This window comes from Fragaria vesca, linkage group LG7 (assembly GCF_000184155.1).
Source record: "Fragaria vesca subsp. vesca linkage group LG7, FraVesHawaii_1.0, whole genome shotgun sequence".
NCBI classification, from domain to species: Eukaryota; Viridiplantae; Streptophyta; class Magnoliopsida; order Rosales; family Rosaceae; genus Fragaria; species Fragaria vesca.
Genome location: NC_020497.1, coordinates 6274296 through 6284692, shown reverse-complemented (window position 1 = coordinate 6284692; position 10397 = coordinate 6274296). Strand labels below are relative to the sequence as shown.

Sequence of the window (10397 nt, the reverse complement as noted above, 5' to 3'; positions counted from 1 at the left end):
GTTTTTGTTTCCAGTTCCTCTTTACAGGCTCAGGATTAGAGGACCTTCTCGGTATCCTTAGTCAGTTTCTGAACTTGACCAAGGTGACTAATTGTACTTCCTTTCCTTGTTTTTAGTCTTACTCTTCACATAGGTGTGTGTACATGTTCAGATACTGTCGTATGTGGTCTGACCTTTATTGCAAATCTGCAGTATTTTTATGTGCACTATTACTGATCACTTTGGTTGCACTAAAGTTTGGGCTATATACTTGAGATAAGAGTTCATACTAAGGGGGAGTTTGCTTTCCAAACTAATCTCAAAGTAAACATTCCTTGGTTGTGGTGAACAATTTAAGGGTGAGTAGAAACGAGGTTGGTTTGAAGATTGAGGTTCACAGAACTCAATGATCTAGGCTAATCTCAAAGTACACATTCCTTGGTCGTGATGAACGATATAAGGGTGGGAAGAAACGAGATTGGTTTAGAATTAGGACATTCTGGTTAGAACAAAGTTGAAAAATTTGATTGACAATCACAAATGACTTCTTGAATCAGCTAGTCCTCCACTTGTCTTGTTATGCAGTGGGGATTTCTGAGATGCATTCTATCCTTCGATGGGTTCGGATGATGTGTCCATATGAGTGTCCTGGTTACACATATTGTCCAAGGTCAACTGATCTTGTGAAGCAATGACACATTTTCTGCTACATGAACCTATGAGGACGATTTCTCAGTTAAGGCTGTGATATTAATGATCGGACCAAAATAAAGTCACGGTTAAAAGTAACCTCTGGACTTTAAAATCAAATTCTGGAGAGATAAGGATGGAAGGACCAGATGATATCCCTGCATGACATGGCTCACATTGACAATAAATACTTAGTTGATGCCCTCAAGCTTATCAAGCACCATGTGCTTATTATCTCACTTACACACTCACTCTAAAGTGCTGCAAATAAAAATAGAGACCATTGGGACTTGTCACTATCACAAACCTATGTGATTTGCTTTTGTTTGATCAAGGTTTGTTTGTTTGTTATGATATGTCACCTTGTGAGTCTATGCTTAAACTGACTTCAAAAACCAAGGATGCAAATTGAATGGTCATTTTCCTTAAGCTTGTTTGTGCAGTCTTTTTCTCTAAAGAGTGTTCCTCAGAAACAAACGATTTTTTGCTTTTTCATATGCACACTCTTAGGGGGAGTATAAGCTTGAGTAGTGTTATTCTTGGCTTCTGTTTTGTTTGCATGTGCTTACGTGGTTGCTTCCATGGGTTTTCATTGGTCACTCTGAACGGTGGTGTTTTGTCACGTCTCAAAGCATCATCATTGCATGCATGGTCTTGTATATTTCATTCTTATAGCCGTTTTGAGCAGTTGGAATTAGTGGGCTTTACAGTTTTCAAGACACTCTGATCGTGTCCAACGCTTCCGCTCTCACTCTCTCTCTCTCTTTCTTAACCCTGTCTTTCTCTCTCCTTCTTTATCTTCTCGAAACCCACTCTTATTCTTCTCATCTCCTTCTCTGTTCTCCGTTCTCTCAATCCAAAGCTCTCTCAGCCAAAAATGTCGAACAAGCCTGTTGGGCCAAATTTTGTCAATCTTGGGGAGGAACCCACCATGCAGGAACCCCTAAACCTGCTTCCCATCCAGGCTGAAGTGCCTATCTCTGGAGGTCAATCTCTTCGGCTTACTGCTACCCCTGGCGGTCCATCCATAGCAGACAAGCTTGAAGCTCTAAGAGACCCAGTTTCTCCTCCCGCTCTGGGTAAGAGGCCTCGCTCTCCCTCCGGTGACAAACCGGTCAAGGTCGCTAAGCCATCTCTATCCGGTGGTGGTGGACCATCTGTGGCAGTTCCTTTCCCTTCACCCTCTCCGGTTAGGTCTCCAATTAGATCTCCCTCTCCTTCTTCTGAGGGTGTATGGACCGCGGTACCTATCCCAGCCCCTGAGCCCAAATCCAAGCGGTGCACCTCTAACCGTAGGGTTACCAGATCATCCTCTGCTCCTCAGGAGCCCTCTGCCCCAACCGGTGCTCCAGCTCCGGTTGAGACCTCCTTGGAGGTCCCTGCTTCTGGGTCTCCGGTGTCTAGGCGACCTCCTCCCTCCAAGGCTCCTGCCAAGCCCTCCTCCAGTGCTAAGCCCTCTCGTTCTGGTCCTCGGAACTCGGTTGACAAAGGCAAGGGTCCCATGGATGGCACCAGGCCTCCCTAGTCCACCATGCCTCCCACGAAGAGATCTGCTGAGGTATCCAACTCCTCTGTTCCTCCTCTTTCTCACTTTCAATCTGCGGAGAGTCGAGATTATTTCTGTACTTCTATTGTTACTAAGAGAATAGTGTTTGAGAGACCTATTGCTTTTGAGTCTCTGCATCCTGAAGTTAAGAAATTAGCTGTTCACTGGGGTTGGGATCAGGTTCTGACATCCTTCCATAGGGTCAATAGGACTTGGGTTCAAGAATTTTATGCCAATTTTCCTCAGAATACACCTGAAAAGGTGAAAATTCAATCTCAGCGCCCCATTGTTGTCAAGGTTAGGGGTAAGGATGTTGACATCACTCACCAACAGGCTGCCTTGATTAAATATCTGATTTCTAGCCCTTCCAAGCCTCGTTTTCCTGCTGAGTATTTCATTTACAAAGCCATCAGGGGTGCGGGCACATCTCTTCGTGAGAATAGCTCTCTTGTCTTCCCTGCTGTCATCACCAAACTATGTTTGGATGCTGGGGTACATGTCCTTGATATTGATGTCATGGCTACTGAGAATGAGGCTGCTCCGGTCGATAAGTTATCCTTGGCAAAATCGATGAGCCAGTCTGATGTGTATGTGGAATCATTGGAGCAGACCCTGCTAAAGCAAGAGATCAAGCGTCAAGTTTCCAATGCTGTTGCTACTCTACAAGCTTCTTTTACTGCTCAGTTTGAGGCCCTGCGAAATGAACTGAAGGAATCTGTGGGGACACATGCGCCTCCTGCTAACCCTTCTGGTAGGGATGGAGCCTCGTCTACCCCTTCTTCCAGCTCTAGTTCTGGGGAGTCCTCTGACGCCTCTGCTGAGGAGTCCGAAGAAGCTGTGTGATCTTCTTGTTTTTGATGTCTTATGGTGTCTCATGGTGTGTACTTCCCTTGTTTCTTGTTTTCCATTGTAGGTTTCTATTTCTTTTAAAACCTCTCGGATATTTTATTCTCTGTTTCCCTTTGGTATTCCTTGCCAAAAAGGGGGAGAATTAGTTGTAGGAATTGCTGGTTGCTGGTTCATGGTTTATGGTTGTAAGACATTGTTGGTTTTTATGGCTGTTCAATACAATGTTTTATGACTGTTTAATGCAATGTTAAATTCTCAGTGTTAGTGTGCTAATAACTCAGTTGTAGTTGCTGTGATTCTTCACTTGTTCTTGAAGTTGTTTTCTGCAGGTTATTTTCCCTACAAATGAAGTGTTTTGGGAAGGAATGCCAAAGGGGGAGATTGAAGGTATAAGGATGGTTGGCAATCCTTTTATCCTGCAAAACACTTTGAGATAATGTTATCTGATCAAGAACAAGTGGCGCTAATATCCCTCATGGTTTCAGGTAAAACATGCATCTGCATATCACTGTTTTTCACAGAGGATAGCAGCTTCGCTTGCTATCCTAGTACTGAGTCTTCTGCTGTACTGAGTTTCAAAGTCTGTTACATTAGTATAATATGTCTTTCAATTTCAAATGGACAACTGAGTTTGTGGGAAGTGCTTTAGCGCTCAAAAACCAGTCAAAGGGTTGAGATCTTTTGTTATGCCAACCCGTGACCAAATGGTTTGATGCTCAAGGCTCCAGCTGGGATTTCATGATACGTTATCCGATGTATAAGCTGGTCCCTGTATGGTTCAAAGACCAGTTGCTATCAGCTGTGTCAAGGTCCACTAATGGACTGAGTAAGAGGGTTTGAAACCTCTTTGCTCCCTGTTTGAATCATTCATGTTTAGGAAGGTTATTGTCTTATTGAGATTGCTTGTGTCATCTCTGTGTTTGGACACATCTACTTTCAGTATGGGAGCAAACACTTCTGTACCTAAACCTTTACTGAAACATGTTGAGGTCAGCGTGCATCATCCTTGATGCCATTGTTGGCCTATATATATCTACAGCTTTGGCTTTGCTCAATGGTTATAGAAAACTGCCTTATTGCGTTTTCTTTGTTGAGTCTAGTTTTTAGCTTGCATTGTTCATGCTGCTCTAAGTCTTCTTCGTGACTGTAAACCTTAGAGCTTGAACTTAAAACTTCTTTCATCAACTCATATCATGTTGCATACCATGAGGGATGTGTAGTGCAACCAACCCAAGAAGCGTTCAAGGTTGAATCTGCTAGTGGTTAGCTGAATTCACGAACAAGGCTTCGAAAAGTGTCTCATGTTGTAAGAACTTAGAAACAAGAGAGGGAATAGGTCTAGACTAGTTCGGGACTAGGAAGGATAGCACTGTGGTAGTGTATCACTAGAACTATTATTCTTGTAAGAAGTTACTTCAACTTAGTGGAAGTTTTTGTCTCTCAAGAGTTAGAGACACGCAGTTTTTCTCCCTGCATTCAGGGTTTCTGCGAGTAAAAAACATCCTTGTGTTGTTTCTTTATTTGCTGCAATGTACTTTCTGCAAACTCGTATCCTGTGATTCGGGGATAGCACAAGTCATTGCTATCCTCGGATACAGAAGGCAACGAAAATTTCAAAAAGACCTATTCACCCTCCCTTTAGGACCTTTAAAATATACATGGAACGTGGTATGTGAAGTACTGCGACTGCAGCCACCAGTTAGTGGAACTTTTAGGGAGGCCATCTCTGACTTCATCTACGAGGGATATGTAATTCCAAAAGGAACGAAGGCACGTACATTTAACTACCTAATTTTATTTTAATCTTGCTTCCTGAACATCTACATTGTCTTCATTTCTCATTTTATACATACCCTCATGTGTGCAGATACATTGGAATGTGCATGCCACGCATAAGAACCCATAATACTTTTCAGATCCACACAAGTTTGATCCGTCAAGGTTTGAAGGACATGGACCATCTCCTTACTTGTATGTTCCTTTTGGAGGAGGACCTCGAATGTGTCCTGGAAAAGAACACGCTCGATACGAAATATTGGTGTTCTTGCATAACTTGGTCACCAGATTTAAGTGGGAGATGGTTTATCCTGACGAGAAGATGGTCGTCGACCCTATTCCATTTCCATCCAAAGGACTTCCTCTGCATGTGTTTCCTCGTATATAAGTCATACCTTAATGACCATAATTATCATCACATACGTGATCAGTATTGCTAATTGTTTTGAATAAGTATGTACCAATTCTTACTCCATGCGCTAGGAGTTTGTTAGTGTTTATCAATTCGACACTTTGGTGTCCTTCGTTGGTCATTACCTTGTTATTTCATACTTCTTGCTCAGTTAGTGTTGATTAAGACTCTTTGAGCTGATATTTTTACCACGACCCTTTTCAGCTATATACTTTTCAAGAAAAATTCCACTCTTATCTTAACTTATAGATTCATTTTCAAATTTATATCATATTCGATTGTGTAGCATATAGAGAGATAAGAAGTTTTTAATTTGAGGACTTTTAAATTAATGGATTAAAATACCCATTTTAAATTACATTTTAACATCTCCACCGGTTATAAGTTCTTTGTTACCGCGTGGTAAGTTCACACTGAGCCCAAATTCATTATCCAAAACACGAGTGTAGAATAGTGCCCCGAACCCCACAAGTCGAAACCTCCCTCGCTCTGTGAACTGTGTCAAAAAGCAACATCCAATGGGAGATGACAGTCCCAGTGAGCTCCCAACAGTTCTGGTACTCCAACGATCCCCAACCATTGCTCTCTTGGAACCCTCATGCTCCCAAAAGTTCAACCTCCTCAAAGCCTGGGACTCTCCTCTCCCTCAAGACCAATTCTTGACCACCCACGCCGGTTCTGTCCAGGCCCTCATCGCCCCCGTCCATGGGCCCCCCATCACCGCCCAAATCCTCCAGTCCCTCCCCTCCCTCAAATTCATAACCACCACCAGCGCCGGCCTCGACCACGTTGACTTGGCCGAGTGTCAACGCCGCGGCGTTGCCGTCGCCAACGCCTCTAAAGCCTTTGCAGAGGACGCTGCTGACATGGCCGTGGGGCTCTTCATTGATGTCATGAGGAAGATTTCGGCTTCGAATCGGTATGTCAGAGATGGGCTCTGGGCTACCAGAGGTGACTATCCTCTTGGTTCCAAGGTTAGCAACTCATATCGTACTTAAATTTTTATTATGAAAATGATGAGATGAGAAATTTAGAGGGGTAATGATAGTTGGAAATTTCAGATTGGAGGAAAGACGGTTGGTATTGTCGGATTGGGAAACATTGGGTTAGGAGTTGCAAAGAGATTGGAGGCATTTGGGTGCAGGGTGTTGTATAATTCGAGGAGCGAAAGGCCTTCTTTGTCGTACCGATATTATTCCGATGTGTGTGAGCTTGCAGCAGAGAGTGATGCTCTTATAATATGCTGTGCGTTGACAGAGCAAACCCACCACATGATCAACAAGGAGGTTTTGTGTGCGTTGGGAAGGGAGGGGGTGATTGTTAATGTAGGCCGCGGGGCTATTATTGATGAGAAGGAAATGGTGAGGTGTTTGGTGCGAGGAGAGATTGCGGGTGCTGGGTTGGATGTGTTTGAGAATGAGCCTGATGTTCCGAAAGAGCTCTTTGGACTGGATAATGTTGTACTGTCACCGCATCAAGCTGTTGTTACGCCTGAATCTATGGTGGGTTTGAGTGAAGTAGTAACAGAGAATTTGGAAGCGTTCTTCTCAAACAAACCATTGCTTTCTCCGGCTGTGATTATTTGAATGAAGTTCTGTAAGCAGGTTCGTATCTCATACTTTTCTGAGCATATTGCATGCCATTTTGGTTCGCTTGCAATCTGAGTAGTTGCAAATTTGAGGTTCTCGGACTTCTGTTGTAATATTTCTTCTAGAAAGTTTCCAGCGCTTTCTTTGGAATCAATGCAGGGTACAAAATTGATACAATTAGTAAGGCAATGAGGGAAGACAATGCCTGAAGAAATGCGGTTTTATTGTTGAACTTTTGTGGTCAGTATGAATAAAATCAACGATAATGGTCGTTGAACTTTTGCTCTTGTTCTCAAGAAAGTTCCAATTAGGGAATCAGTATGCCTTGGTCTCATCAAAAAAACTTATGTAGCCTTGTATGTATTGATGTATTAGTCACCCAGAAATTCCTTAATGTTGTGTATGTGATCTAATGGATGCTTGTCTGTATGCCACTCTGTAGCTTCCTTCTTTGTTTGTCGTTGATTCGTCATTCTTTAAAATTAGAAGAAGAATGGAGGTATGAATCGGTGTCAAAGGTTTACTGTTCTCGTTTCAATGTTGATAATTTGCTAATCGAGTAGGGAGGTAAGTACCAATAGGGACTGCCGGGTTTGGAAAGCATTGCTGTAAAAGTTGCAATAGAAAGTGGTGCGTTCCGGCAGAGCGTTGTGCAACTTTACGAAGAAGCCATTTGTTTCATATACCCTCGTCATCCTCCATTTCCCAGTTCCCACTGTTTGTGAAGTTGCAGCAACTTGTGTATCTATGATTAGTAACTCAAACTTAGATCAGGAAATGGTCAGTCATACTTTATTTAACTGCCATTTTCTTTTTGCTGGCGGAAACCTTCAAAACCTCAATTAAACGCAGAGACTGGATTTTACACATTGCCAGTGTTTGATGTTTGGGTAAAAGTTATAAATGATCCCCGTTTAGGGTCATAATTATGTTTATCTTTTTGGATTAAAAATATCTGACGTTGATCTTCGTGTTTTATATGTCCAGAGTTTGGTCCTCCCTCCCCGATCATGACGTGAGAATTAGATATTTGGCAATACACCAAAAATATCAATTCTATTGTGCCGACGAGGGTTCAATAATCAGATACCCACCACAATTTAAAATACTTTGAAGGGCCTTTCTTGACGTGTCACACTATGATTCTTTCTTTTTTCTGAAAGGGACTACTATTTGGTTGTTTATGCTTCAATCATTGAGTGAAAACAAACAAAGCAAAACAAATGAATTAAAGGACCAGACTTTTCTTATTTTGAATTTGAGAATTGACAATCATATATCTTCCGGTGATTTTCATCGTCTCCTTTCTTTCTTGGCAGATTCCAATCACGCAGGAAGCTGAAATGACTGGATTGCAATTCTGTGATGCCAAGGATGATGTGCCATCCGAGGAACTCCCACATCTTCTACTCATTCATCCACCTTCATCTTTCACACGTTTCCCACCTGAATTATGTGCAAAGTTCCCTGTCCTGAAAGCTTGGGAGTCGCCACTCCCTCTAGACCAGTTCTTGAGCACCCATGCAGGCTCAATTCAAGCCCTGCTCGTTCGCGGTTATCTTAAGGTTAACGCAGACATCCTTGAGCAGCTACCGGCACTGAAACTCGTCTTGACTATCAGCGTTGGTGTGAACCACATCGACATGGCAGAGTGCCGCCGGCGTGGGATTTCTGTGGCTAATGTGGGAAATGCGTACTCGGAAGATGTTGCTGACATTGCTGTTGGGTTGTATATTGATGTACTTCGAAAACTTTCAGCAGCAGACCGGTATGTAAGACAAGGATTTTGGAGTAGCAAAGGAAATTACCCTCTTGGTTCCAAGGTCATTACCTCTACCTCCATGTTAAGTGGATTGTTAATTGTTTCAAAATATTTTTTTTCTCTGCTAGGATTGCACAACCTGCTAATTCTGCATTATATGCCATGTTTATTTTAGGGAACATGATCGAATTTATTAGTAAAGGTACTGAGTTTGTTAGTGAAGGTGATTGCCATGAATTTGTTTTAGGAGAAATTAAGATGGTGAGAAGATACTTAACAGAAGCTAACATTGTGTTACTAAAAACTTGTCAATACTTTCGAATCAACATGGCATACGATACATAACCAAAATCCTCTGTTGGTTTGATCTTCAAGCAGTACTCAAAGTCTGATTAATGCTACACACATACACAATTTGACACGTTATTTTGTAAGCTTATACGACCACGGTCTGCAAATGATTTCTCAGAACTGCTCAATCTTCTTCAACCCGCAAGTTCAAATGGTTGCTCAACTTTCTGATCTTAGCAATGTTGTCAACTGGTTAATTTCAGTTAGGTGGGAAGCGAGTTGGGATCATTGGACTAGGAAGCATTGGCTCAGAAGTTGCTAAACGACTCGAGGCCTTTGGCTGCATCATCTCATACAACTCAAGGAGGGAAAAGCCATCTTTGTCATACCCCTTCTATCCTAACGTATCTGAACTTGCAGCTAACAGTGATGCCCTCATCATCTGTTGTGCATTAACAGATCAAACCCACCACATGATCAACAAGGAAGTCCTGGCTTTACTTGGAAGAGAGGGTGTGATTGTTAATGTAGGCCGGGGGGCAATAATTGATGAGAAAGAACTGGTGAAGTGTTTGGTGAGTGGGGAAATAAGAGGTGCAGGTTTCGATGTGTTTGAGAATGAGCCTCAAGTTCCTGAAGAGCTCTTTGCATTGGACAATGTTGTTCTTTCCCCACATAAGGCTGTTAGTACTCTGGAATCTTCACAGAGTATGAATGAAATGATGACGGCCAATCTGGAAGCTTTCTTCTCGAATAAACCTCTGGTTTCTCCTGTCATGGAAGAGTAAATTTGATCCTATTAACTGGAAAATTTAGTCTATCTTATGTTTCTTAAAGCTTTTTGTCACTGCACTCTGTTCGGTGCAGGTTCGTTTAAAATTGTTGAGAATGAATTTATTTCATTCAATTTTAGATTTCTTCCCTGCCTGCTATTTCTCAAATTTCTGTTTCTCACCTCTTGTGCACAAAACAAAATGTGAATTTCATATAATTTTATACTTGTCGATTGGTTTGTGGCAACATGATAATATGCATTGTCATTGTTTGGATTTTACTAATGAGTTGGTTGTGAAGCTCAAATTACTTTATCAGAGGTGTCGTGCCCTTGTGTTGACAGTCATATTTGGGATTTCGTTGATCTTGGTTGGTTTATCAGAGGTGTCGTGCCCTTATGTTGACAGTCATATTTGGGATTTCATTGATCTTGGTTGGTTTCTCCTAGATCGACCAGGATTCTGGAATCTGGTCATGTTTATCACTTATGTAGATGTTTTTTTTTCCCATTGTCATCCATCTCATTATGTTCCACCTCTTGTACTTCTTGTCCATATCAGCGCGAGCGGTATGATTATGAAATATTGTTAGAATTAATCTGTGACACACTACCAACCCTATATCGTGTTCATGTTCCCCTTGCTCTATTTTTTTTAGGAGGATACAAAACAAACAACAACTAGTCAACTAATAACGTGTATACCGCAGCCTAGGGTCTCTCTCTCTCTC

At 42.1% G+C, this 10397-nt stretch overlaps 2 protein-coding genes and 1 pseudogene across 2 annotated transcripts; all 3 read left to right on the top strand.

Annotated features, from left to right (window-relative positions):
* The window catches only part of LOC101312104, an 11664-nt pseudogene extending 6436 nt beyond the window's left edge, over positions 1–5228 (top strand).
* A 542-nt stretch (positions 5229–5770) lies between these two features.
* Positions 5771–7276, top strand: LOC101311808 (glyoxylate/hydroxypyruvate reductase HPR3-like). Its single transcript, XM_004308377.1, has 2 exons — positions 5771–6226; positions 6314–7276. The coding sequence occupies exons 1-2, from the start codon at positions 5771–5773 to the stop codon at positions 6836–6838; spliced, it is 981 nt and encodes a 326-aa protein (XP_004308425.1). The 3' UTR covers positions 6839–7276.
* Positions 7277–8090: 814 nt separating this feature from the next.
* LOC101306855 (glyoxylate/hydroxypyruvate reductase HPR3-like) lies at positions 8091–10026 on the top strand. Its single transcript, XM_004306835.1, has 2 exons — positions 8091–8664; positions 9158–10026. Exons 1-2 carry the CDS (start codon positions 8185–8187, stop codon positions 9680–9682), a joined length of 1005 nt encoding a protein of 334 aa, XP_004306883.1. The 5' UTR covers positions 8091–8184; the 3' UTR covers positions 9683–10026.
* Positions 10027–10397: the final 371 nt, after the last annotated feature.

What these genes read in the sequence shown, in the direction of transcription:
- LOC101306855 (XM_004306835.1), top strand. Translation starts at nt 8,185, where the DNA reads ATGACTGGATTGCAATTCTGTGATGCCAAGGATGATGTGCCATCCGAG. An exon ending in ATTACCCTCTTGGTTCCAAG is followed by an intron (nt 8,665 to 9,157) that starts GTCATTACCTCT and finishes GGTTAATTTCAG; the next exon opens with TTAGGTGGGAAGCGAGTTGG.
- LOC101311808 (XM_004308377.1), top strand. Translation starts at nt 5,771, where the DNA reads ATGGGAGATGACAGTCCCAGTGAGCTCCCAACAGTTCTGGTACTCCAA. An exon ending in ACTATCCTCTTGGTTCCAAG is followed by an intron (nt 6,227 to 6,313) that starts GTTAGCAACTCA and finishes TGGAAATTTCAG; the next exon opens with ATTGGAGGAAAGACGGTTGG.